This window comes from Heteronotia binoei, chromosome 17, assembly GCF_032191835.1.
Source record: "Heteronotia binoei isolate CCM8104 ecotype False Entrance Well chromosome 17, APGP_CSIRO_Hbin_v1, whole genome shotgun sequence".
Lineage (NCBI taxonomy): Eukaryota > Metazoa > Chordata > Lepidosauria > Squamata > Gekkonidae > Heteronotia > Heteronotia binoei.
In genome coordinates this window covers 29,843,560-29,868,357 of record NC_083239.1, presented here as the reverse complement: position 1 = coordinate 29,868,357, position 24,798 = coordinate 29,843,560, and the positions used below count along the sequence as shown (strand labels likewise).

At 44.8% G+C, this 24,798-nt stretch overlaps 1 protein-coding gene across 2 annotated transcripts in view; it reads left to right on the top strand.

Moving 5' to 3' along the window:
* The window catches only part of CTPS1 (CTP synthase 1), a 93,439-nt gene that overhangs the window by 60,736 nt on the left and 7,905 nt on the right, over positions 1-24,798 (top strand). Inside the window, exons 1-11 of one of the 2 annotated variants that reach the window (XM_060257623.1) lie at positions 10,538-10,709; positions 12,133-12,303; positions 13,326-13,426; positions 14,169-14,285; positions 15,710-15,793; positions 16,032-16,112; positions 16,897-17,048; positions 17,813-17,945; positions 19,781-19,869; positions 21,713-21,807; positions 22,901-22,963. In XM_060257623.1, coding sequence (XP_060113606.1) covers positions 10,544-10,709; positions 12,133-12,303; positions 13,326-13,426; positions 14,169-14,285; positions 15,710-15,793; positions 16,032-16,112; positions 16,897-17,048; positions 17,813-17,945; positions 19,781-19,869; positions 21,713-21,807; positions 22,901-22,963 — 1,252 coding nt within the window. In that variant the 5' untranslated portion in view covers positions 10,538-10,543. Of the gene's footprint in view, positions 1-10,537; positions 10,710-12,132; positions 12,304-13,325; positions 13,427-14,153; positions 14,286-15,709; positions 15,794-16,031; positions 16,113-16,896; positions 17,049-17,812; positions 17,946-19,780; positions 19,870-21,712; positions 21,808-22,900; positions 22,964-24,798 lie in introns of those variants that run through there. The other variant, XM_060257621.1, reaches the window with a different exon arrangement.

Here is a 24,798-nt window from a genome sequence, read left to right as displayed (position 1 = left end):
GCAACTGTACAAACTAGAGTTTCATTTCTTCCCCACAAACAGGGATTATGGGCTGAGATTAAATGTTGGACATTGCAGGAAACTGAAGTTTGACTGAAGGCTTCCTGTGCCAACGACAAGAATCATAGAATAATAGATTTGGAAGGGATCTCCAGGGCCATCTAATCCAACTCCCTGCACAATGCAGGAAATTCACAAATACTTCTCCCCCCCCCCCACCCAGGGACACCTGCTACATGCTCAGAAGATGGCAAACAACAACAAAACAAAACCACACTCCAGGATTCTTGAAGAAGGAGTATAGGGGAAGGTGATGAGACCACATGAATGAGCATGAAAAACAAGTTAGAATTATAGAATCATAGAATTGGAAGGAATCTCCAGGGTCATCTAGTCCCACCCCCTGCACAATGCAAGAAACTAAAAAATACCTCCCCCTAAATTCACAGGATCTTCATTGCTGTCAAATGGCCATCTAGCCTCTGTTTAAAATCTCCAAGGAAGGAGAGCCCACCGCCTCCCGAGGAAGCCTGTTCCACTGAGGAACCGCTCTAATGGTCAGGAAGTTCTTCCTAATGTTGAGCTGGAAACTCTTTTGATAATTTCAACCCATTGGTTCTGGTCCTACCTTCTGGGGCCACAGAAAACAATTCCACACCATCCTCTATATGACAGCCGTTCAAGTACTTGAAGATGGTGATCATATCACCTCTCAGCCACCTCCTCTCCAGGCTAAACATCCCCAGCTCCTTCAACCTTTCCTCATAGGACTTGATCTCCAGACCCCTCACCATCTTCGTCATTTTCCTCTGGATCCATTCCAGCTTGTCTATATCCTTCTTAAAATGTGGTGACCAAAACTGAACAGAATACTCCAGGTGAGGTCTTACCAGAGCAGAGCAAAGCGATACCATCACTTCACGTGATCTGGACACTACTTCTGTTGATACAGCCCATAAGTTGCATCCGTGCCTTTAAAGGAGGGGAGAGCTTGTTGGAATATCTGAATGTGTCCACTAATTTCTGTTTCTAGTCTATCCGCCTTTATTTGCTGCTCAGTCCTTTTGAAATGCTGTTTTAATCCTTGATCCCAATTGAGTGCGCAGAGGCTCCCAACCTTGGGGAAAGATGGAGCAGAAGAAGTGAGAATCTCCGCATGAACCTCAGTGGGTGGCCGTGGCTGGGTACAGATGGGCAGCAGCCTCCCATCTCAGAAGAAAGCCGGTTTAGTGGAAAGCGCCCCGGGGGAGGTCAGGCAGTGCATGGCCCACTGTTGGAACAGGGACAGGTTGCGCACAACTCAGATGAGCAGTCACACCACTCAAGCGCGTGAGTGCTCCCCGCCCGTTCAGACAGCCAGGAAAGACACCCTGGAAGAGCTTCAGCGATTTGCTGCCACTTACTACCTAGTGGCGCAGAGTGGTAAAGCTGCAGTACTGCAGTCGGAGCCCTCTGCTCACGACCTGAGTTCGATCCCAGCAAAAGCTGGTTCAGGTAGCTGGCTCCAGGTTGACTCAGCCTCCCATCCTTCCAAGGTCAGTAAAATGAGTTCCCAGCTTGCTGGGGGTGGGGGGGTGAGTATAGATGACTGGGAAAGGCAATGGCAAACCAACCCATAAAAAGTCTGCCGTGAAAACGTTGTGAAAGCAACGTCACCCCAGAGTTTAAAATGACTGGTGCTTGCCCAGAGGACTACCTTTACCTTTACTACCTAGTAGCTCTTTGAAGCGGCAGAGCAACGGCGGAGTACAAGGTAAGGGCAGGCGTAAGGAAGGACCCAGATGTGCACATTTGAATGAGCCATTTAAATCTGGATGTGATTATGGTGATGATATTGGATTTATATCCTGCCCTATACTCTGAATCTGAGTCTCAGAGCGGTCACAATCTCCTTTACCACATGGGTGTTTCCTGTATCAGCCCAAATTGGCCATCTGAATTAAGCCCTTGAGTGGGTCACTCTTGCTTGGCCTAACTTACCTCACAGAGTTCTTGTGAGGATGAAATACACTGTCCCAACAAGTTCCTCACAGAAAGGGGATGGTAAAGAGATGACCATGGAGAATGTTAGTTGCTGTCCATAACAGGGCTATATTTGAAAAATTAAGATGTCACACAATTTCTACTACTGAGTTTCCATTCCACAGCTCCTAGATTAGAAATGAAAATTTGACCTTCTGAAGACCAGTGGCTGAATCAACTAATCCTCCAGGCTCCTATCTGGATTTACACAACTAGTATGATTAACCAGATTATCTGCACCTGGATAACACTATTGTTGGGGTTGACCTCTTTGTTTAGCTAACTCCGGGATGGGTGATGTTTTCTTGTTTAAGTTTGCCATCTAGCGGCCTCATCCATCCATTGCACCATTACAAGACAAGAGTTGTTATACCATGTACACGAGGCATCTGCAACCGAAGGCATCCAAATGCTGTTTAGAAAAAAATCAAATGAAATCGTTTGTTAAGGTATATTGGATGCTGGATTAACTAGTGTGTGGAGGGAACAGCATGCAAAGATTTTTACGGCACTAAAGTCAGACAACAAAGAAAGCTGACAGAAAGAAAGTTGATTCTTTTGAAATAGGGCGTTGGATGAGTTTTATGGAGAGTGGACCATCAAAAAGGAGTTCTAGATCAAATCAAGCCTCAAGTCTCCCTAGAAGCAAAAATGTCTAATAGGAGGCTATCGTACTTTGGTCACATTATGAGAAGGCAAGACTTGCTGGTGAAGAAGAAGAAGACTGTAGATTTATGCCCTGCCCTTTTCTCTGAATCAGTCTCAGAGTGGCTCACAATCTCCATTACTTCCTACCCCACCCCCCACCCTGTGGGGTGGGTGCAGCTGAGAGAGCTCTTACAGCAGCTGCCCTTTCAAGGACAGTTCTGAGAGAGCTGCAAGTGGAGGAGTGGGGAAATCAAACCCTATACCAAATTGGCTCTCTAGTCAGGAAAAGAGGAATCTCTTACAGCAGCTGCCATTTCAAGGCCATTCCAGCAGCTGCAAGTGGAGGAGTGGGGAATCAAATCCTACACCAAACTGGCTCTCTAGTCAGGAAAAGAGGAAGACCCAGCATGAGCTGGACTGCCTCAATCAAGGAAGCCATGGCCCTCAATTTGCAAGACCTGAGGTCATCATTTCATTGGGTTTCCATAAGTCAGAAGCAACTTGACAGCACTTAACACACACAGTTAATTTCAGAAGGCAGCCATGTTGGCCTGCTGTAAAACAGTTAGATGTTTGGTAGAGCTTTGACATGCGAGAGTTTATGTCCCGAAAATCTTGTGGGTTTCTAAGGTGTTAGAAGGCTAAAAATAACTTACAGAAAGGGGCAAACAACTTATGAGTTGTTACTGTTACTTATGAGCTAATGTATGCCTGTGTGCTAAAAGAAGTACTTGGTGCTCCTATGTATATTTGGTTAATTATTGTGGGATTTCGCGCATGCTGTTTCAAAGGAAGGACTTGCAACAACCAGTGTTTGGACTGCAGGATGTTTAATGGATTACTAATCCGTGCGTCAATTACCATTAACATGAAGCAGTGTTCTTTTAGTTACGCAAATGAGTTTTCTGGTATCCGGTTCTTTGTTGATCTCTTGCTCGGAATTTTGAAATTGTGGCTCTTTGATTTTAAGAAGTTGTGAACTCCGATGTAAACAAGAATAAGTCTCTGCCTCACCTGGGTCCCCCATTTTTGTGGAGGGGACACAACGACTCAGTGGTTGAGTGTCCGATTGGCATGCAAAAGATCCCAGGTTCAATCCCTGGCATCTCTAATTAAAAGAATCAGGATGCAGATGATGAGAAAGCCCCTGGAGAACTGCTGCCAGTCAGAATAGTAATACTTTCCTTGATAAATCATGGTGTGCATATATCCACATGTACAGTCATAGAAGTTCTATACCTTTATTACCAAAGCTCTGCAAGTGGGTTAGCAAATGAGAAATGAGCATTATGGAGCCAACCCTGGCTTGCCCATAAATGAACCTAGGTCTCCTAAATCCAAATTCAACACTCTAAGCACCGGCTCTTGATACATAGTTAATACTAATAATATGTCCCATTAATATTTACACTTTATATGAAAATGCACATCATAAAAGGTTCCCTGGAGGTCCCTTCCAACTCTTTATGATTTTATTAATATAGCAGCCAGAGTAACCCAGACTAGCTAAACAGGGCTAGCATTTTGGACAGGAGACCACAAAGGAAGGCTGGGGTTGCTATGCAGAGGCAGGCAATGGCAAACCACCTGTCTGTCTCTTGCATTCAAACTTTCCTACGTGGGGTATAAGCCATATGTTGTTTACAACTAATGTTCCCTCTAAGCTAAGTTAGTGTGAGCTAGCTCACAGATTTTTAGCCTCCAGCTCACACATTTTTGTCTTTGCTCAGGAGGAATAATCCTAGAGCACACTAATTTATGCAGCAGGTCACAGCTTTAATGCCAGTAGCTCACAAAGCACAATTTTTGCTTATAATACTCTGCAGCTTAGAGGGAACATTGTTTATGACCTGATTGTATTTAATCATTACCATTACACACCAATATACACAAGGATCTATTTGTGATATGCAACCTCCAATTTACACAAGCTTGTCTTACTATTAATAATGCACTGCATTCTATTAGAACAAATGTTGTTTCATTCAAGGTGTGAGCTTTCATGTGCACACATGCCTGCCTGCCTGCCTGAGGAAGCACACGTGCACACGAAAAGTTCACACCTTGAATAAGACTGTGTTGGTCTTAAAGATCTCACTGGACTCAAACTTTGTTCTGCCGCTTCAGATCAACATGACTGTCCACCTGCATTTTATTAGATATATGCATCAATATACATTATATTACTTAAGCGGCCCCATTATATCATATTAAACTGACACACATACTATTCAGGTTATCTGGCACTTACCATTGCACTAAACCAGGGGTGGCCAAACTGTGGCTTGGGAGCCACATGTGGCTCTTTCATACATATTGTGTGGCTCTTGAAGCCCCCACTGCCCTGTTAGCCATTTTGGAGAAGGCATTTGTCTCTTTAAAGCACTTCTCCAAGCCAAGCCAGCCAGCGGCTTAGAGAATGCATTTAATGTTAAAGTTGCTTTCTTTCCACCTCTCCTTCCTCCCCATCTATTTTCCTTCCTTCCTTCCATATTCATATGAACATATGAAGCTGCCTTATACTGAATCAGACCCTTGGTCCATCAAAGTCAGTATTGTCTTCTCAGACTGGCAGTGGCTCTCCAGGGTCTCAAGCTGAGGTTTTTCACACCTATTTGCCTGGACCCTTTTTTGGAGATGCCGGGGATTGAACCTGGGACCTTCTGCTTCCCAAGCAGATGCTCTACCACTGAGCCACCGTCCCTCCCCATTCATGTCTTACGGCTCTCAAACATCTGACATTTATTCTATGTGGTATATTAAGCAAGTTTGGCCACCCCTGCATTAAACGGACAAACACTTAAGAGGCAATATGGAACGCTCCTATACAAGCTCGCGCCGCGGCAATTCCGAAATAGAATTCTCCCCCATTCATGCACTCCTTACTCTGACTCCTCCCCTTTCCCCGCCTCCGAGACCAAAGCCCACCCACCAGAGGGAAATCTCCCAGCCTATCAGAAACAGCCGAGAGAAAGCCGGCCGGGCCCGGCCGCCAGCTGCCCGAGTTTTGACGCAAGCGCACTCCGCTTAGCCGTAGCTCCTCCTTTCCCCCCTCCTCTTCTGTGCCATGCGTTGTCCCGCGCGCGCCGGCTTCGCTCTTCTTCGCCTGCCGCCTTGTCCTCCCTTGGCCAGTTCAAGCGGCCGTCGGAAGATCCCCCTCCAAAGGCCTTTGGGCTCGTTTTCGGCGGTCGGGCTTTGTGCGCGTGCGCGCCGAGTGGTATGCTGAGGGCGCGGGGGGGGGGCGCATGAGTAGGCGCGCGACGGGGGTGGGGGAGGTGCAGAGGGAGGCTTGTGGCCTGGCCTGGGCTGGGGCGAAGCAGAGCCCTGGGAGGCGCCTGTCAAGCCGGCTTTGGGGAGTGGTGGCCCGGAGCTGACTGGCGATCCTCAGTACGACGGGGGTGGTGGCCGTGGGGACAGGATGGCCCCCTCTTCCCTTCCTTTCCCGCCTCAGTACTACCGAGGGTCCCGATTCTGTGGCACTCAGGTGGTGTAAACTGTCATGTGGGCAGGCCTTGCATTCAGCAGGAGCTCACAGGAGCGCAGCTCCTGAACCTTTCTGAGGGTTCCTTCCTCCTCTTCCCCACCCACCCGCTGCTGGACTGGCCAGGGTGTCAGCTTGCCCAATGGCAAGTGGGCCCCCTTAAACTAGACAATATGTTAACAATGTTAATGGCCTTTTAGTAGCTTGAAAATATAATAGAAGTTCCAATATCAGTAATGCAGCTAAAATTTACGTTGTATTTAGGGTTGCCAGCCTCCAGGTGGGGCCTGGGGATCTCCTTTTCCAACCGATCTCCATGGGGCAGAGATCAGCTCCCCTGGAGAAAATGCAATCTGTATTTATCTACCGTATACTGTCCATAATATATACAATATATGTACACTGTAATTACTAATATATATATACATTTATTTTGCAAAAGTTTTAATTGTATCTTTTTTCCACTTACGTATTTTTGACATTTTTATTTATTTCTTAGAAAAATTAAATGATAGCCTTACAGGTGTGGGTGGACCCCCTTTGTCTCCTGGCAACCGATATTTTTAGACGCAGTCTGCCACCGTCCCCACCTACCTACCTTGTCCACTGAATAGTTGGTGCAGCTGCATAACAATCCCTGGATGAGCTCCACCATCTGTTTTTCTACAAAATGACCCCTGCATGTGGGTAATGGCTGCAGTCTGAAGCTGGCCTCTCCCTCCTACTCTCTGTCCTCACTTTGCAGAAATAAATGTGTTGAGTGGCCAAATTGCGGCTCAGGAGCCACATGTGTCTCTTTCACACATATTGTGTGGTGCTGGAAGCCCCTACCGCCCCGTCAGCCGGCTTGGAAAAGGCATTTATCTCTTTAAGCCAAGCCAGCCGGCGACTCGGAGAATACATTTAAAGTTAAAGTTGCTTTCTTTCCACCTCCATCCCTTTCCCCATCTGTTTGCCTGCTTGCCTTCCTTCCTTCTTGCAGCTTCTTGCAACATCCGACATTTATTCAACGTGGCTCTTATATTAAGCAAGTTTGGCCACCCCTGAATGTGCAAGAGCGTGAGGACTTCTAGTGTCCTGGCCCCACTGATGGCACCTGGGTTTTTTGGCCACTGTGTGACACAAAGTGTTGGACTGGATGGGCCATTGGCCTGATCCAACATGGCTTCTCTTATGTTCTTATTACTTTACTCACCCCCTGCTTCATTGGGAGATATATAGCGCATATAGCGTGTGTGTAGGTAATGCTGATACGTGGATACTGAAAAGGATTGTATGTGTGTGTAAAAACTCCCATGGCCAGAAGCAGGCTCCCTCTAAATACCAATCCTAAGGAGGCAACATCAGGGGTAGGGATGCCAGCCTCCAGATGGGATCTGAGGATCCCCTGGAACTACAGCTCATCTCCAGACTACAGAGATTAGTTCCCCTGGAGAAAATAGCTGCTTTGGTGGGTGGGCTGTATGGCATTATACCCTACTGAGGTTCCTGTCATCCTCAAATATCCAGGAGTTTCCCAACCTGGATCTGGCTACCCTACCTCCCCATCCCCTGCTGGTGGCCAGAAGGGACCAGGCAACCCTAGGGATATTTTTGGCTCTGTTTCCTGTTGTTGGTCCTCCAAGGTGCTACTGTTTGACCACTGTGTGAAACAGAATGCTGGGGTGAATGGACCATGGGTCTGATCCAGAAAAGCTCTTCTTATATGTATACAAAGTGGCCAGTACTTTTTGCAGTAGACTCTCATCCATGAAATCTTCTGTCACGATGAATCTGTTCCTGGGCCACGAAGCCCAGAGGGGTAAGTCAGCTGTATCCAGAGCAGCAAAGAGCCTTGTGGCATAATGGATTTATTGTGGCTGAACCATCCGCGAGTCAGCTAGCTTCCCTTGGATGCAGTGTCACCCGACTAAGTGACCTTTGACTCAAAAAAGGTTAAGATGTGTTGGTGAAAGTGCTACAAGACTCCTTGGTTGCTTTTGCTGTAACAGACTTTTCTACAGTCATAATTAGGGGTGTCAGACTCACGGCCCATGGGCCAGATCAGGCCCTCCAGCAACTGGTTGTCATCTGCTTCATTTTCCCTTGTCTGCTTTTTTCGGTCACCATTTTGTGTTTCTCCACGGATAAAGCAGCCTTTCCCTCTCCCGCATCCCTTTTCTCAAAGGGAGGAGGAGGGAGGAGCAGCTTCAGCCAATGAGGGAGCTCTGCTGGGTGATTAAGTTTTGCCAGGCTCAATTAATCACCCTTCAGAGCTACTGAGACAAGCCTCTCTTCCTTCTAATTAATGGCTGAGGCGCCTCCCTTTCCTCATGCCCGGGGAAGGAAAGAAAGAGCCAGAGCTTCCTTTGCATAGACCCCAACATCAGGAGAGCTACAAAGTGTGCTTTTAAGACTAGCAGAGTTTTAGTTAAGGTATGAGCTTTTTGCCTTGCTACAGGGAGAGAGAGAGTTTTGTTGGGCTTGTTATAGGTATAACTGGGTTCCCCTCGTCTTTTTCACTGTATTCATGCCCTCCAGTCTTTCTCAATAGGAAAGCATGTGAACTATTTAGAAGAGAAATATCAGCATTAGGCTGAGAGTGTGTTCCACCCCAGGTTTACCCAGCAAATTTTCCTTAATTTTTCTTTCACATTTTCCTTTGATTGAGGGTCTTGAATTTAGACTTCCCAGATAGTAGGCTGACACTGATCACTGTATATGGCTGTCCTTCTGTTCTTGTAGTTTTTTTTGGGGGGGGGAGTTGTATTTTTTTTTAGTTGTAGTCATTTTTCTGGGGGGAATTATAGTTTTGTTGAGAAGCACATAGTCTGTGCCATGGTGCCTTCACATGTTCTTGCCTAGTACGTGAAGCAACTTCTGTACAAAAGCTCACAATGCCCTGCTGCTTCATGTTCCTCTGAGTCTTAGACTCAAAGCATTGACCATGAAACGTCTGTAATGAATGTCAATGAATCAAAAGTAGGTTTGCACACCTGAACAGCACATATTCAGAACTGGTACAGCACAGACATTGTCTGCAGTTTTTGATGCAATAATTCATAGCAAGAGGTGACATTTATTAGAGACTGTAAAACAAATATTGCAAGTGTGCTAATATTTTAAGCATGTTTTATTTTAAGTTTTAAAAAAAATCTTTAATTGTGTGTCTGTGCCCTTTATAAAGGGTATATGTCTGCTACCTGGCATTGCATTTTATGATACACATGGCCCAGCCCGACAAGGTCTCATTTTAGCCAAATCCTGCCCTCATAGCAAATGAGTTTGACACCCCTGGTCTTAAGCATGATTTACTTAGAGGTCAGTCCCACTGAACTCAATGGGTACTGCTTCCTTAGTGTGTTTAGGATTGCACAGAAGCTGACCACCTGTCATAAATTCAGTTAGCTCCTGTTCCTTGAGAGATGTTCTCTTGGCCAGGCATGACATAATACTCCAGCCAAATTGCCAATTCATTCCAGTAAAACTGTTTGCTCAGCAGCTCACAGAATAATACTTTATCATCCCAAGCTCACTGAACTCATATACCATGTATAGATAATACTTAACATAATTTCCCAGAAATTGTATTTATTTGAGTGATTTTTATTCCACCTCTCAACCTAGAAGTTTCCTAGTAGCTGATGAGCACTTCAGCTGAATCTTTAGTCCTTTTTGGTAGGGTTTCTATGAATTATCCTTTTCTAAATCTAAATTTACTCAGCGTCTTGATCCTCGCTCTCCCCACTCTCAGCTGTCTGGTTCCTAGGAAGCTCGTGTTGCTTCTCTGTCTTTGGATCTTGCTCTTTCTCAGTCATAGCATCCATATTGCTTAATTGAGTTCCTTATTGCATTGTGAACAACTTCCTTTGGTTAGCTATTCTGATTTTCACTGGTTGTTTATATGGTGTCCAGCAGCATGCGTGGTGCTTTACAGAATGGGGTAAGCAAAAAGACAAGTTCTTCTTGCCTCAGAGGAGTTTACAGTCCAGATTATTAAGGAGAGGGGGATACAAGGCAAGAGGAAGAACATGTGTGAATTCAGTTGCAAGGATTTAGACTTCGTTGCAGTAAGGGTTAATGTAGTAATGATTGCTTCTGTAAACTAAAACTTCGCAGTGAGGACTCTGATTAGAATATGATGAAGACTGAGTAGAAGAATCAAGTCTAAAAAGTAGTTGCTTGTATTGAAGGTTTCATTGGAGAGAATTAGCACAGGATTTGATAGAACTGGAAGTAGAAGGGTTTCTCATGTGCCTTTTATGGTTTAGGTAGACAGCATTAATGGTCTGTTTTGTAACTTTTGTAAACAGTTGCTGTGTTTTGATTCGGGAGGGAAGATATATGTATTTTTTCCAAACAGATGTTCTACATTTTCTAAGTTCCTATTTTCTTTTCCAGACAATATAACAAATGAAATACATCTTGGTAACGGGAGGTGTTATCTCTGGGATTGGGAAAGGGATCATTGCCAGCAGCATTGGGACAATTCTCAAATCATGTGGATTGCACGTCACATCCATTAAAATTGACCCATACATTAACATTGATGCAGGAACCTTTTCTCCTTATGAGCACGGTAAGGTGGGGATAAAAATCCATTCTATGTAATGTTTGCACAAGACACAATTCTATGTAGTATTTATGTAACATTTCACTTTTGAGAAAGAAATATTTCTGAGGGCGTCGTTTGTAATGTGTAAAATTGCATTCATATTTTCTTTCTGGAGATGTTTGTATGCACATATTTGACAGTGGATTAGCAACAGAACTTTTTTCCAGGTACAGGTTAGGTAGCCTGTTAAGCACAGAGTTGAGCGATGCTACTAGCAATATTAACTGGCCAGGAGAAAAAGATGCTAGAAAAGACACATACTGAAATCTTTTGATATATACTATCATGTCCATGCTGACAATATTCAGTTATTCTTTTCTGTGGTCTCTTGTTGTCTTTTTTGTTAATTTTTCATTTTGTTGACTTTGTCCTCATAGCTGTCTTTTTTGCCAAGACAGAATTTCCTTTTTTTCAGGGCTCCTCATGTTCCTTCCGTCTCTTATAGTTTGATAATTGTGCTGCCATTTTTCTTTCTTATCAAGCTACACCTTTTGGTATTTTGTTTGAGCCTCCTCTTTTTTTCCCTTTTAGAATTTGTAATTAAGAATCCCCCTCCATTCCTTCCCATAATTTAGTTTGAGCCAGTTTGGTGTAGTGGTTAAGTGTGCGGACTCTTATCTGGGAGAACCAGGTTTGATTCCCCACTCCTCCACTTGCAGCTGCTGAAATGGCCTTGGGTCAGCCATAGCTCTGGCAGAGGTTGTCCTTGAAAGGGCAGTTGCTGTGAGAGCCCTCTCCAGCCCCACCCACCTCACAGGGTGTCTGTTGTGGGGGAGGAAGGTAAAGGAGATTGTGAGCCGCTCTGAGGCTCTTTGGAGTGGAGGGCGGGATATAAATCCAATATCTTCTTCTTCTTCTTTGTTCCCTCATTATGTCTTGATTTGATTATTGTAACACTTTTTCAGTCCTCTATCTTTCTGCCTCACCTCTTGTTTCTGTTTTGCCTCCTGCCTTAGTTTTTTCTACTTGTAAATATGATCAGGTATCACTACCCTTGATTTTCCTCTACTGAGATCTCACCTTGTTATATTCAACTTAACGTTTTCATTCTCAAGCTCCAACTGATTTGTTCCCCAGTTATTCAATTTTTCAACCCTTTGCATTTTGAAACACCTTTGTTCCCCTGTTTCAAATCATTATGTCCCCTCTCATTTTACCTTATATCTAGGGGAGCATTGCACCACCCCCATAGCCATTGTGATATACCACTTACCTCTGTGTACAGCTTTGTTGGGTGGATTAGCTGCATGAGTGAAATAATTAAGGGATTTTGGAAAATGATGTTGCCATTTTTCTTTCTCAGCAGAGTGGTTTTAGCAGAGGAAGAGGGACACGGGGGAGGAGGCAGTCACATCTGCTCACCTTTGTATGTCACTGTTTGTTCCAGGTGAGGTGTTTGTGTTGGACGATGGAGGGGAAGTGGATCTGGACCTTGGTAACTATGAACGCTTTCTTGATATCCGTCTCACCAAAGACAACAATCTGACGACAGGGAAAATCTATCAGTATGTCATCAATAAAGAAAGGAAAGGAGACTATCTGGGCAAAACTGTTCAAGGTAAATATCAGAAACGTAACCGTCCATTTGTTTCCTTCTCTTAATTTCATTTGCAGCGTTTCATTCTTTGGGTACTCAAGTTGAGATGAAGCGTGCTGTTTCTTGTGACAGAGCATTTCATAATTGATTTTTTTTTTTAAATCCTGCAATGCTTCGTTCTCACAGTGTTTCCATAGCATCATACAACATTTTTTAAATATTTGTGAATGGAGAAAAAAAAGAATTGCCATCAAGTCAGTCAATGTATACAGTACTGAAAAATACCAGCTTAGCAGTTTTAAAACCACAGAGGGCTTTGCCACCCAGTGGTTTATAGATCAAAAGCATTTCTGAGAAATCTTTGACTTGTTTGCAGAAGCTAATCTGGGAGTTGGTTACATCCACCTCCCTGAGGAGAGCTTTCTAAATCAAGCATTCTGCCCTCCCTCCCTGCCCTGGCAAATGAGATATTCACCTACAGGGTTTTCTCTGCAGAACGAAGGACATGTAGGACATTCTTAAAAATTGCGTTAGCTGAAAATCCCCCTTACCACAGCTTTAAGCTTGGGCTTACTGATACAGTGGACTTTGTAGTCAGTGAATAGTTTAATATCCTTAATTTGGCCTGACTTGGTCATGTGCATGTCTTCAGATATGTTGAAACAAGTCACCAACCATTACATATATGTACAACCTATATGTAGTGGTTGGTGACTTCTGTTTCAATTTATCTGAAGAAGTGTTCATGTGCACAATGTTTCTGAATGAGTGTGCATGCACATGAAAGCTTATACCCAGAATAAAACTTCGTTGGTCTTCAAGATACCACTGGGCTCAAACTTGGTTCATCTGCCATGAAAGTTACAGCAGATCTCTGTGGGCTAATAGGATTGTACTGAAGCAGGCAAAGTTCTATGTTGGGGTGTGCAGAAAATGGAGCCTAATATGATGAGAAACGCAAAATACTGATTTCTGTGATGTGTTTTTGGTTGGAAAGTAGTCGAATGGGGTATTCCTGCTACTGTCTTCTTGTTGTTTTGTAGTTGTGCCGCATATTACAGATGCAATCCAGGAGTGGGTCATGAGGCAGGCTCGGATCCCAGTCGATGAAGATGGCATAGAGCCTCAAGTCTGCGTGATTGAGGCTGGTATCTCCTCTTCTCCTGTGTCTGGTACTTTGTGATGGTTCGGGATGGATTAATCTCTCAGGGATCACTTTGTATTGACTTAGTATAGTGTCCTGAGTTTTGGACAAGGATATTTGAGATCAGCAAAGCACTTGAGGGCCTGTTATTTGCCTATGTCCAAATTGAGATAGTGTTGAAGTACATGGTTTATGGTCTCCAGCGGCAAAAACTAGATTCAGTAAGGGTATAGATTTTGTAGTCTAAGAGGGGATTGAAAGGGAAGGGTATAGGCTGGGTGACAGTAGAAGCATGGAGATGTCAGGATCTGCATTGCTATGGGATGGCCTTATTTGTCTGTCTGAAAATGGAACCTAAACCACCATAAACTGCATTACCTGTTATGTTACATGTTATACTCTAAAGATTAACTGCTGACAATTCTGCACAGCAATACATGGGCTGTGTTGCCTAAGAACAGGGAAAGGAATGGAAAGGTCCCCTGTGCAAGCACCAGTCATTTCTGACTCTGATGTTGCTTTCACAACATTTTCAAAGCAGACTTTTTACGGGGTGGTTTGCCATTGCCTTCCCCAGCCATCTACACTTTCCCCCCAACAAGCTGGGTACTCATTTTACTGACCTCGGAAGGATGGAAGGCTGAGTCAGCCTCGAGTCGGCTACCTGAAAACCCAACTTCTGACATGGGCTGTGTGGCCTAAGAACAGAGTATGTGCTTAATTCTAGATCACTTTATTTTAGCTTGGAGGAACGGTAGGAGACATCGAAAGCATGCCCTTTATTGAGGCATTCCGCCAGTTCCAGTTCAAAGTCAAGAGAGAGAACTTCTGCAATATTCATGTTAGTCTGGTACCCCAGGTAAGGCTTGGGAAATGTTTTCATTGTGTCCTTTGTGCTTGTTGTAGATCAGTGCCTAGTTGTGTAAAGCTAATCTGCCTGAAGTGTTGGGGATATAGTTGAATTTGACTGTATAAAAAGGTAATTTGACTGACTGTGACTTCTTTGAAGTAGCTTGGGAGAAGATTAGTTTAATCCCAGAGATGGCGCGAACTGCATCCTTGAAAACTGCAAAAAAGGGGTTGAAGTTAACAGTGACAGTACGAAACAGAGACATAGAGGCATAATGACTCAGTGAAATGCCATTTAGAAGGTTATGCATATGTTGTGAAATGCAAAAAAAAAACAAGTTTGTTTTAAACGACATTGGTTTTCAACAGAGAAGTAGTTTGAGTGATTGAATTCTGTGTCACTGCATCTAAATAGCATGCTGGGTATGGATGTCCCAGTTGATGCAGTTCTTGTATTGCCTCGTAAGGCTAATTGGCTGGTAAAAGTTTGGAAGAACAAATGGGTTGTGTGTGTCCTCAGTGGAGTGAGATGGTGGGTTGTATGATATTAAATAATCAGTGGATCTTGAAATTTCATGATTATGATGCATAAGTGGACAGTCATGACGGCAGTACTGCAACTCACTGTTTAGGGGAGGAGTTGTGGATCAGTGGTAGAGCATCTGCTTTGCATACAGACGGTTCTAGGTTCAATCCCGAGCATCTCCAGCTAAAAGGACCAGGCATTAGGTGATGCGAAAGACCTCTACCTGAGACCCTGGAGAGCCGCCGCCACTTTGAGTAGACAATACTGACTTTGATGGACCAAGGATCTGATTCAGTATAAGGCAGTTTCAAGTGTGTTTACGTGTGCATCACCTTCTGCTTGGGTCTTATAGGTTAAATTTAGTAGAACACTTGAATCAGAGAGCACTGGTCCTGCAAAGTGAGTATTGTTTGCAGTACTTTACAGTGGCTTGCCAGGGTCTTAGGCTGAGGTCCTTCACATGACCCATTACCTGATCTGTTTTTAACTGGAGACACAGGAACCTTCTGCATGCCAAGCAGAGGCTGTTCAGCTGAGCCACAGCCCCTTCCTTTTATGGAGCTTTATTTCTAGCCAAAAAAACCATGTAGTACGTATGGTTCACTTACATTCCAAATAGAAGAATAAGTTGTGATCCTTATTGTGGTCTGATGTATCCTGGATACATAGTCTCTCACTCTCACACATGCGTTCGTGTGTATATATATATTTGTTATTTCTCACTGGGGCTCATGTATGCTTGTATATACTGATCAACAAAATGTCACTTCATTCGGCTCTTACTGCTGAGTGTTTCCTTTTAAAATGGGTTTTTTAAAAAATGATTAAAATCTGAATGTGGCATCGCACTTCAGTGGGTCTTCATTTGACACACTGACTTCCTGTGTTTTTGGTTGCTTATTTACTAGCCAAGTTCTACAGGAGAACAGAAGACGAAGCCCACCCAGAACAGTGTCCGTGAACTTCGGGGTCTTGGTCTTTCACCAGATCTGGTAAGTGTTGCGCTGAGAGAGAGAGAAACAGCACACCCCGGGTTTGTACAGAAACTTTTTGTCATTCTGGGATTTGGGACAGAAAGTTTTTTTTGTAACTACACCGAAGAAATTATAGACTATGGAAGATACATAGCGCTTTAGAAACAAATAACATGTATAAAGGGTTATTAAAAGTTAGGTAAAAAGGTGGTGCTGTTTGTCTTACGGTTTCCTTGTGTTTGTCCTTCCACCCCAGATTGTCTGCCGGTGCTCCACTCCTCTAGACACCTCAGTAAAAGAAAAGATTTCCATGTTTTGTCACGTAGAACCAGAGCAGGTAAAAACTCTTATAGTTTGTTCCAATGCTGTTAGCAGTTGTGGTTGTTTTTAGAAGATGATGATGTTGGATTTATATCCCACCCTCCACTCCGAATCTCAGAGTCTCAGAGCAGCTCACAGTCTCCTTTATCTTCCTCCCCCACAACAGACACTCTGTAAGGTTAGTGGGGCTGAGAGAGCTCTCACAGAAGCTGCCCTTTCAAAGACAACTCTGCGAGAGCTATGGTTAACCCAAGGCCATTCCAGCAGCTGCAAGTGGAGGAGTGGGGAATCAATTCTGTTCTCCCAGATAAGAGTCTGCACACAACCACTTTGCCAAACCGGTTCTTTTACTAGATTTTATGTGCCCATGTTAGGTTTAGAAACTGGGACAGCATGTCTAACTCCTCTTTGTTGCAAGAATGCAGAGAATATTAAGGTTTCTGCTTAGTTTGGGACAGCCTGAGCCCCTCACCCCTGGCATCTTTATGAACTTCCTTATATTGCCATATTTCCTTTAGGCAGGGTTATTATTTCTAAATGAAAACACAAGAGTGCATTACATTTGTGAATGTGGTCTGTGCACTGCTTCTTGGGTAATGTATGTTTAATGACCATCAATATGAGATCGATCTGGTAGATGTTCTAGGCTAATCCTGTACTTAGCAGGGGGTTTGGACTAGATGGCCTGAATGGCCCCTTCCTACTCTGCGATTCTATAATTCTATTCAGTCAGCTGCCCATTATTTTGCATATCATGTAATGCAGTAAGATCCTAATGTGTTCTTTCTCTCGCTAAACAGGTAATTTGCATTCATGATGTATCTTCCATTTACCGAGTGCCTCTATTACTAGAGGAGCAGGGGGTGGTTGATTACTTTCGAAACCGACTCGACCTTCCTATTGAGAGGCAGCCTAGGAGGATGCTCATGAAATGGAAGGAGATGGCGGACAGGTGAGCTCCCTCTCTATGGGGACTTAATTCTGTTTGTGTGTATGCTGTTCGGTTTTCCTGCAGTAGCACCGGAACAGTTAGCAAGTAGTGCTGTTCCTTTAGAGGAGACCTTTCCAGCTGTGTGACTGACAGGGTGACTGTCCCAAGGTCACCTGGCAGGCGCAACCCTGCCAAAAGGAATTGGAACCTGGATCCTAGCACAATGGGGATTGGGGAAGGTAGGGATTGGAACCTGGATCCTAGCCCAGTACTCTAACCAGTGCTCTAAGGAGGGAGGGGCAGTGGCTCAGTGACAGAGTATCTGCTTGTTATGCTGAAGGTCCCAGGTTCAGTCCACAGTGTCTCCCACTAAAAGGATCACTTAAAGACCTCTACTTAAGAGCCTGGTGAGCTTCTGCCAGTATAAGTAGACAAGACTGACCCTAATGGACCAAAAAGTCTGTCTCAGTATAAGACTGCTTCTTGTGTTCAAGGACACCTAAAATAAAGCTGCTAGCTTAAGTAGCACAGAGGGAAATCCTATAAAGCCTTTTTTAAAAACCCACAAAACTTTTTGTAAATCTGTTCACAGCCTTTTCCTGGGCTTTTTAAGGGGGTGGATGAACTACTTGTTGGACGTCCTTGTCTCAGACCATATCTCTGTGGTCACTTTCTGACTGAAGGGGTCGTGCTGACTGGGATCGCTTGTTCAGTGTTTTAACTTGGTGTGGCCGGGCTCTAAACTCGTGCCCTGCAGTAGTGTTCTTTTGTTGCCGTTGATACAGATACGATCGTTTATTGGAGACCTGCTCAATTGCTCTTGTTGGCAAATACACCAAGTTCTCAGATTCCTACGCTTCTGTCATTAAAGCTTTGGAACACTCTGCCCTGGCTATCAATCACAAGCTTGAGATCAAGGTACACTTTCTCACCAGCTTCAGCAGAATCTTAGCTGTTGCTAGGACAGGCTTTGAATGTTTAAACACAGTAGTAAGTGGGACATCTTTGTTGTCATAGTGATGTGGCAGTTGATGGGGTGCCAGTGTTTCATGGTGGAGCTTTTCTGGTACCTCTTTTGGTGGGGGGAGGGTTGATTTCCGAAAGCCAGAATAGCTTGAAATGTAATGAGTGTGATGTTCCTTGGTGACAAAATCCTCCTGCTTTTTATCAAAATAAATTTTGTTCTGTAACTCCTTTAAAAGAAGTGTGCCTGCGTTTCATAAGATGTGCTGAAAGGTTGAATAACAGCCGATTTCAGGATAGCACCATTAAAGGTTGTTCTTTGTTAGGATGAATGTGAGCTGTGTTCTAAGCTGAGTTCTTTTGTGAAAATGATTATCCTGGAGCAAGTCACTTCTCCAACTTGTTCTTTGGCAGGATTGCGCCAACAGATTTTTATGCTTTTCAGAGGGGGTGTGTTAAGGGCCATCAAGTGGCAGCTGACTTATGGCAACCCCAGCGAGGGGCTTTCAAGGCAAGGGAGAAGCAGAGGTGGTTTGCCGCTGCCTTCCTCTGCAGAGTCTGCCTTGGTAGTCTCCCTTCCAAGTACTGGCCCTGCTTAGCTTCCGAGACCTCGTGAGAGCAGGCTATACTGTGCTGCCCTCCCTTGTTCCTTTCAGAGGGAGGAGGATCCATTTCCCTCTTCATCCCCAATTCTGGTCCTCTCTGTTCCCCAGCATCACTCTGCATGTGTGTGAACTAAAGGAGGTGTTTGTTTTTCTCTTGAGATGTGTCCTAAAAAGAGGGGAGGGAACCTTCCATAAGAAGGTACAAGACGAATCAGTATGGTCCTTCTTACGCAGAGAGTGGAAGGAGTCACAGGCCCCACCCTCTGAAACCTAGCCCAACCTAACTGAAAGCCTTGAGTTGTTTCTCTCCCTACAAGCACGGCTTATGTTCTTGCTGGGTGTTCAGATTTAGAGAGGCAAGCCTGTAATCTTAACAGTTGATGGCCGCAAAGAAACCCAGCTGCGTGCGTCTGTTTACTTCCTGTTTCTAGCGGTTACAGTGACAGTTTGAGCTGTCTTGGAAGCTGGTGTCTGAACTGGTGGGTCTAAATGCATCTGTGGCATACAGTTAGCTCAGAAGCGTGGGAAGAAAACGATCTGGAACCAGGGGCTGTGACATGTCTTTCGAAGCATGAAATGTGGCAAAGCACTTTGTCTTGTGGCCTGGCAGGCCTGCTGTTTAGAGAAGAAGTCTGAAGCCCTTGTGGGGGTCACAGAATGGATTCCACTGGTTCTTTGATCATCCAGTAAAGACCAGCCAGGGCTCAAAGTTGCTGATATGCATAAATGATGATAGGATTAGCGGTTGCCAGTCCACGCATACTTTGCCAGTTAGCTCTTTAGCAGGACAAATGCTCATTAGCAGAACAAATATGTGACTATTAAAACAGCACTCATTTCCCTTGTCTTTCTACAGACATATTTGTTTGAGTGCTAAAATGAAGCACAAAACACCCCAAACTTCTATGGTTAAAACAGATTTCAGGACCCTCTTTTCACGTGTAGCTTCAGAAAACAACCAGCAATCGCAGCTCAAAATCCCTCTGGAAGTGTTCAGTCCATCTGTAGTAATTAAAAATTAGCCAGGAAGAACTGGATACTCTGCTCTGGAGTCCTTGGAAGCAGAGTAGGATAAAGATAGATGGATAAAGTCAGTGATGAGCAAAAAGAGATGCTGTCAAGGGTCCACTGGGTTCCTCTTCTTCTGCCGCAGTCTCTCATATTTCCTTATGGATTTCTTCCTAGTACATTGATTCTGCTGACTTGGAACCGGCTACACTGCAAGAAGAGCCTGTTCGATACCATGAGGCCTGGCAGAAACTCTGCAGTGCTGAGTAAGGAGATTTGTCACCTTGCTTTCCTTTGACAGAACTGCTGACATTGAAGGGTAGCTGCTGGGCTTCTCTCGCTGTTTTCCTGCTCGGCCCAGGGCTCCCTATGTAGGCCAAACCCATTTGAACATCGTGTTCAAAAGACAGTCTAGTCTTGCTTTTGTCTCATGGCTTGAGTCAGTTATATGTGCTCAATAGCTGGATAAAAGAAGCGAGAAACGATGTGTTTCCGTTGTGTAAGTGGCCAAGAATAGGATGACTGAAATGGTTGAGGATTTTACATGGAGGGAGGGGGGAGGATCAGCAGTTCCAGAGATTGAGAGGATAATGTCATGATGATGGTGATGATGATGATATTGGGTTTATACCTTGCCCTTTCCTCTGAGTTTCAGAGCAGCTTACAATCTCCTTTACCTTTCTCCCTCACAAAAGACACCCTGTGAGCAGTGTTCCCTCTAAGCTGAGTTAGCATGAGCTAGCTCACAGATTTTTAGCCTCCAGATCACATATTTTTGTCTCAGCTCAGGAAAATTGACCTCAGAGCACAATAATTTATGCTGTAGCTCACAGCTTTAAGACCAGTAGCTCACAAAGTAGAATTTTTGTTCACAAGACTCTGCAGCTTAGAGGGAACATTGCCTGTGAGGTAGGTAGGACTGAGAGAGCTCTCACAGAAGCTGCCCTTTCAAGGACAACTCTGTGAGAGCTTTGGCTAACCAAACCATTCCAGCAGCTGTAAGTGGAGGAGTGGGGAACCAAACCCAGTTCTCCCAGATAAGAGTCCGCACACTTCACCACTACACCAGACTGGCTCTCTCATGTAGACAAACAAACGAGAAGGCAGGTAAGGGTGTATTGTGTGTGGAATTTAGCAGACCTATGGAGAAGTAGCATATAAATTCCTTAAATGAATAAGATTACACTGTTTTGGCCTCTTCAAATCCTTTGGGTGTAAGTTAGAACATCCTTCCCTTCAAGTTTTCTTTCCCATTCACCACTCTGATCCTTATTTGGCATGTCTACTTTGGCTGACTTTTATTGTAAACTGATGCAGCAGAGCACCTGAATTACTATCCTGGAGTAATGTTCCCTCTAAGCTACAGAGTCTTGTGAGCAAAAATTCTACTTTGTGAGCTACTGGCATTGAAGTTGTGAGCTACTGCATAAATTAGTGTGCTCTGGGGCTGTTGTTCCTGAGCTAAGACAAAAATGTGTGAGCTGGAGGCTAAAAATCTGTGAGCTAGCTCACGCTAACACAGCTTAGAGGGAACACTGCCCTACAGTAGTGTCTCCTGGAAGAAAAGGAGCATTGCAGCCATCATTGGTTCTTTTTGAAGTTTGCATCTCCCTTTATGAGAAATGCCCATTATCTGGCTTCAGTAGGTTCACCTGAAACAATTATACATATGAAGTGTCCCCCCCCCCCCGAACAGAACTAGAAAGATGTCTGTAAAAGACATCTGTGTGGCTGATTTAAATGAGAGAATTGGCAAGCAGAAGGGTGTTTAATCCTACTCCCCACTGGGTTTCCCAAAGTGTTTGCGCTACATCCGGGGCAGTGAGAGGTTCCATACCATTAACATCCCTCTGTATCCTGTTGTATCTGTGTTCCAGATCCTGCCTTCTCTCTGTTTGCTTTGCAGCTGTTTGATAGAGACTTGGGGTTTATAATTCTGGGTTTAACCAACTTCTAGACCTGCCTTCTGTGAAACATGAAGTTTCACAGTTCTGTAGCTGCATATGTGGGTGTTAAAAATGCTTGTCTGACATTGAAATATGTTTTCAGGGGATAAGGTTGAAAAGTGCCTGCACTGTTTGTTGAATGAACCATTTTCTCTTTCTGTAGTGGAGTCCTGGTTCCGGGTGGCTTTGGTGTTCGAGGGACAGAAGGGAAGATACAAGCCATTTCTTGGGCGAGAAAGCAGAAAAAGCCATTCTTGGGTGAGAGAAATAACAGGGTTTTTCCCCCCTTTTCTTTCTTTTTTTAAAAAAATTGATACTTCAGTTATACCGTTAGACAGATTAAAATATATAGACAACAACTAAAAAGGTAAAGGTAGTCCCCTGTACAAGCACCAGTCGTTTTCGACTCAGGGATGATGTCACATCACTACGTTTTCACAACAGACCTTTTACGGGATGGTTTGCCATTGCCTTCCCCAGTCATCTACACTTTCACCCCAGCAAGCTGGGTACTCATTTTACCAACCTCAGAAGGATGGAAGGCTGAGTCAACCTGGAGCCGGCTACCTGAACCCAGCTTCTGCCAGGATCGAACTCAGGTCGTGAGCAGAGAGCTTGGACTGCAGCACTGCAGCTTTACCACTCTGTACCATGGGGCTCTCTTGGCAACAACTACAGCTTAACAAAAATAATAATAATTAAAAATGGAAACTTTACAAACTATGAGCAAAATCTGTAACAGCTGGTATAGGTAACTCAACACTTTTAATAAAATTGCACAAATTCAGAATATTTATGATTTCTAAAGGATCTTGTACCCTGTGTAGTTTGGTCTAATTTTCCTATTATGGGTGACTATTTTGGTATTTTAAGGTATTCCTGATATGAGTCTGCTTGGGTCTTGACATACATTGAAGCATGTGGAGAAAAAGTGGGAACAGAACTTTGTGCTTTCGGGATGCATACTTTGATCATAAGGCCATCATCCTAGCAACATGTGGAGACTGGGTATATAAAGAGGCCTGTCAGTGATCTGGGAACCCACTGGTACAGATGTGGCATCATGGTGATGGTGGGAGGGGAGTGGAGGGATTTTGGTAATACGGAGCAGTATCTGTTCTGTCTAGAGCATCAAGATTGCTACAATTGCACAGGATCAACGGCCTCTTCCATTGTGTTTCTATCTTCTACATGTTGACCTATGCAAATAATTCCTGGGAGTTTTACCAGGGAGTTGCATACGGGAATGGAACAAGGAAAGCTGGCTTTGTTGCAAAGGCAGTTTGCTTTATCTGCGTACCTGCATTAAATAGCTTTGTCTACTTCCCCCGCCCCCCCTTTTTTCCTTTAGGGGTCTGTTTGGGAATGCAGTTAGCAGTTGTGGAGTTTGCACGCAACATCCTGGGTTGGCAAGGTAAAAGCAACAACGGAAGGATACCTTGTTGGGGGTTAATAATGGAAGTCCTGCCAAACTCCAGCTGACTTACGGTGACCCTTCATGGAGTTTTCAAGGCAGGAGATGAACTGAGGTAGTTTGCTGTTTCCTTCCTTGGTGGTCTCCCATCCAAGCTCTAGCCATGGCCAGCCATGTTTAACTTCTAAGCTTAGAGGAGTGTAGGCTGTTCAGGCTGTTGGGGGCTAAGGATGCTAGTATCCAAGGTGGTTGGATCCATAGGTTGCTTTTCACTGAGCCTTCCTCCAGAGATTCCTTGGTTGCAAGGAGCTTCCCACCAATGGAATGCACCTCTTCAACTAGGAGAAACCTCCACTGTTAGTGAAGCAGAATCTTTTGGATAATAAGAGCATAAGAAGAGCCTTGGTGGATCAGACTAATGATCCATCTAGTCCAGCCTCCTCTCTCATGCAGTGGGCAATCAGTTCCTCTGGATGGCCAACAACAGGGCATAGCGGCCAAGGCCTTCCCTTGGTGTAGCCTCCTGGCTCTGGGATTCAGAGGCCGATCGAAGCTGTTGTCACCAACAGTGGGTCTTTGCTGTAGTTCGGCATACGCAGAGTACCGCTTTTGAAATATACAAGGTTTAGCCATAAAGGGGGAACAGCATCCATTTCTCCCCCAACAAAGTCAAGCTACCCGCAAGCAAGGCAGGAGTTTCTGCATACTCAGGAGATCTCTAGGTATGCTTCCCTAATCCTGACTTTTAAAATTAACCAAAGGAAAAAGGCTCCCAAAAGAGACCTGATGAGTAGGCACCTAGAATAGTGTCTGATAGTAGCTGAGTCGATTTAAGAGAGAGAAAAGAAGGAGATGGGCCTAGTTTCTTTACTTGCAGTACTTTGTGTGCCCCCAGTTCGCTCTTTCTGAAGCCTGTGTTCGGGTGTCTTGTTGGGAAGACAACAGAAGCAGGTCACTGACAGATAGGGAAGGGGTTTCTACAGCCAACACGACCACCACTCAGTGGCCTGATAAGAGCTCAGCATGCATCAGGAGGTGTGAAATTCTGAGAGGCAGAGGTGGAGGTGCTGAAGGGGAAACCAGACTGCTTAGTCTCTTAATAGCTTACAGCAACGTTTCCCATTTGCAGGGTCACCAGGGGCAGCCTGACTGTCCCTGCCCCCTCCCCTTTCTGTTTATATTTGGTGCCATGCTCCGGCCCCTGCCCCCCATGCCCACACCGCCAACTGTAGCACTGTATGAGCGTCCTCCAGGCAGAGGACGCTCAGAGAGCGCTACAGAGACTTTGTGCTGGCCAGAAGCCCTCCCCCATCCCTCTCTGATGTTTGGAAACATCAGAGAGGGCTGGGAAAGCTCCTAGCCAGTGCAGAGTCTCTGTATTGCTCCCTGAGGGTTTCCCAAACTCCCCCCCCGGTTCTTTCCTGTGGTCCAGGCAGAGAACGCTCAGGGAGCAATACTGAGACTGTGTGCCAACCAGGCGTGCTCCTCTGCCTCTCTCTGATGTTTGAAAAAGAGGGACAGGGAAAGCTCCTGGTCGGCGCACAGTCTCTGTATTTCTCCCTGAGCGTCCTCCGCCTGGACCACAGGAAAGAACCGGGGGGGCGGGGGAGTTTGGGAAATCCTGGCTTACAGTATGCTGGGAGGGAAGCTTTAGGTTATAGGGAAATCTCATCCATTGGTTACCTTGTGGTCCTCTAACTTGTTGCATTTGTTGTCTCACTACCTTGGTTGTGATGGATGGTAAAAGAAACCTCTTCCTGAGAATGAAGAAAATAAGGATTAAAGTAGAAAAAGCTCTGGGTTTGCATAGCAAGTGATGCCTGAGTTTAATGTAC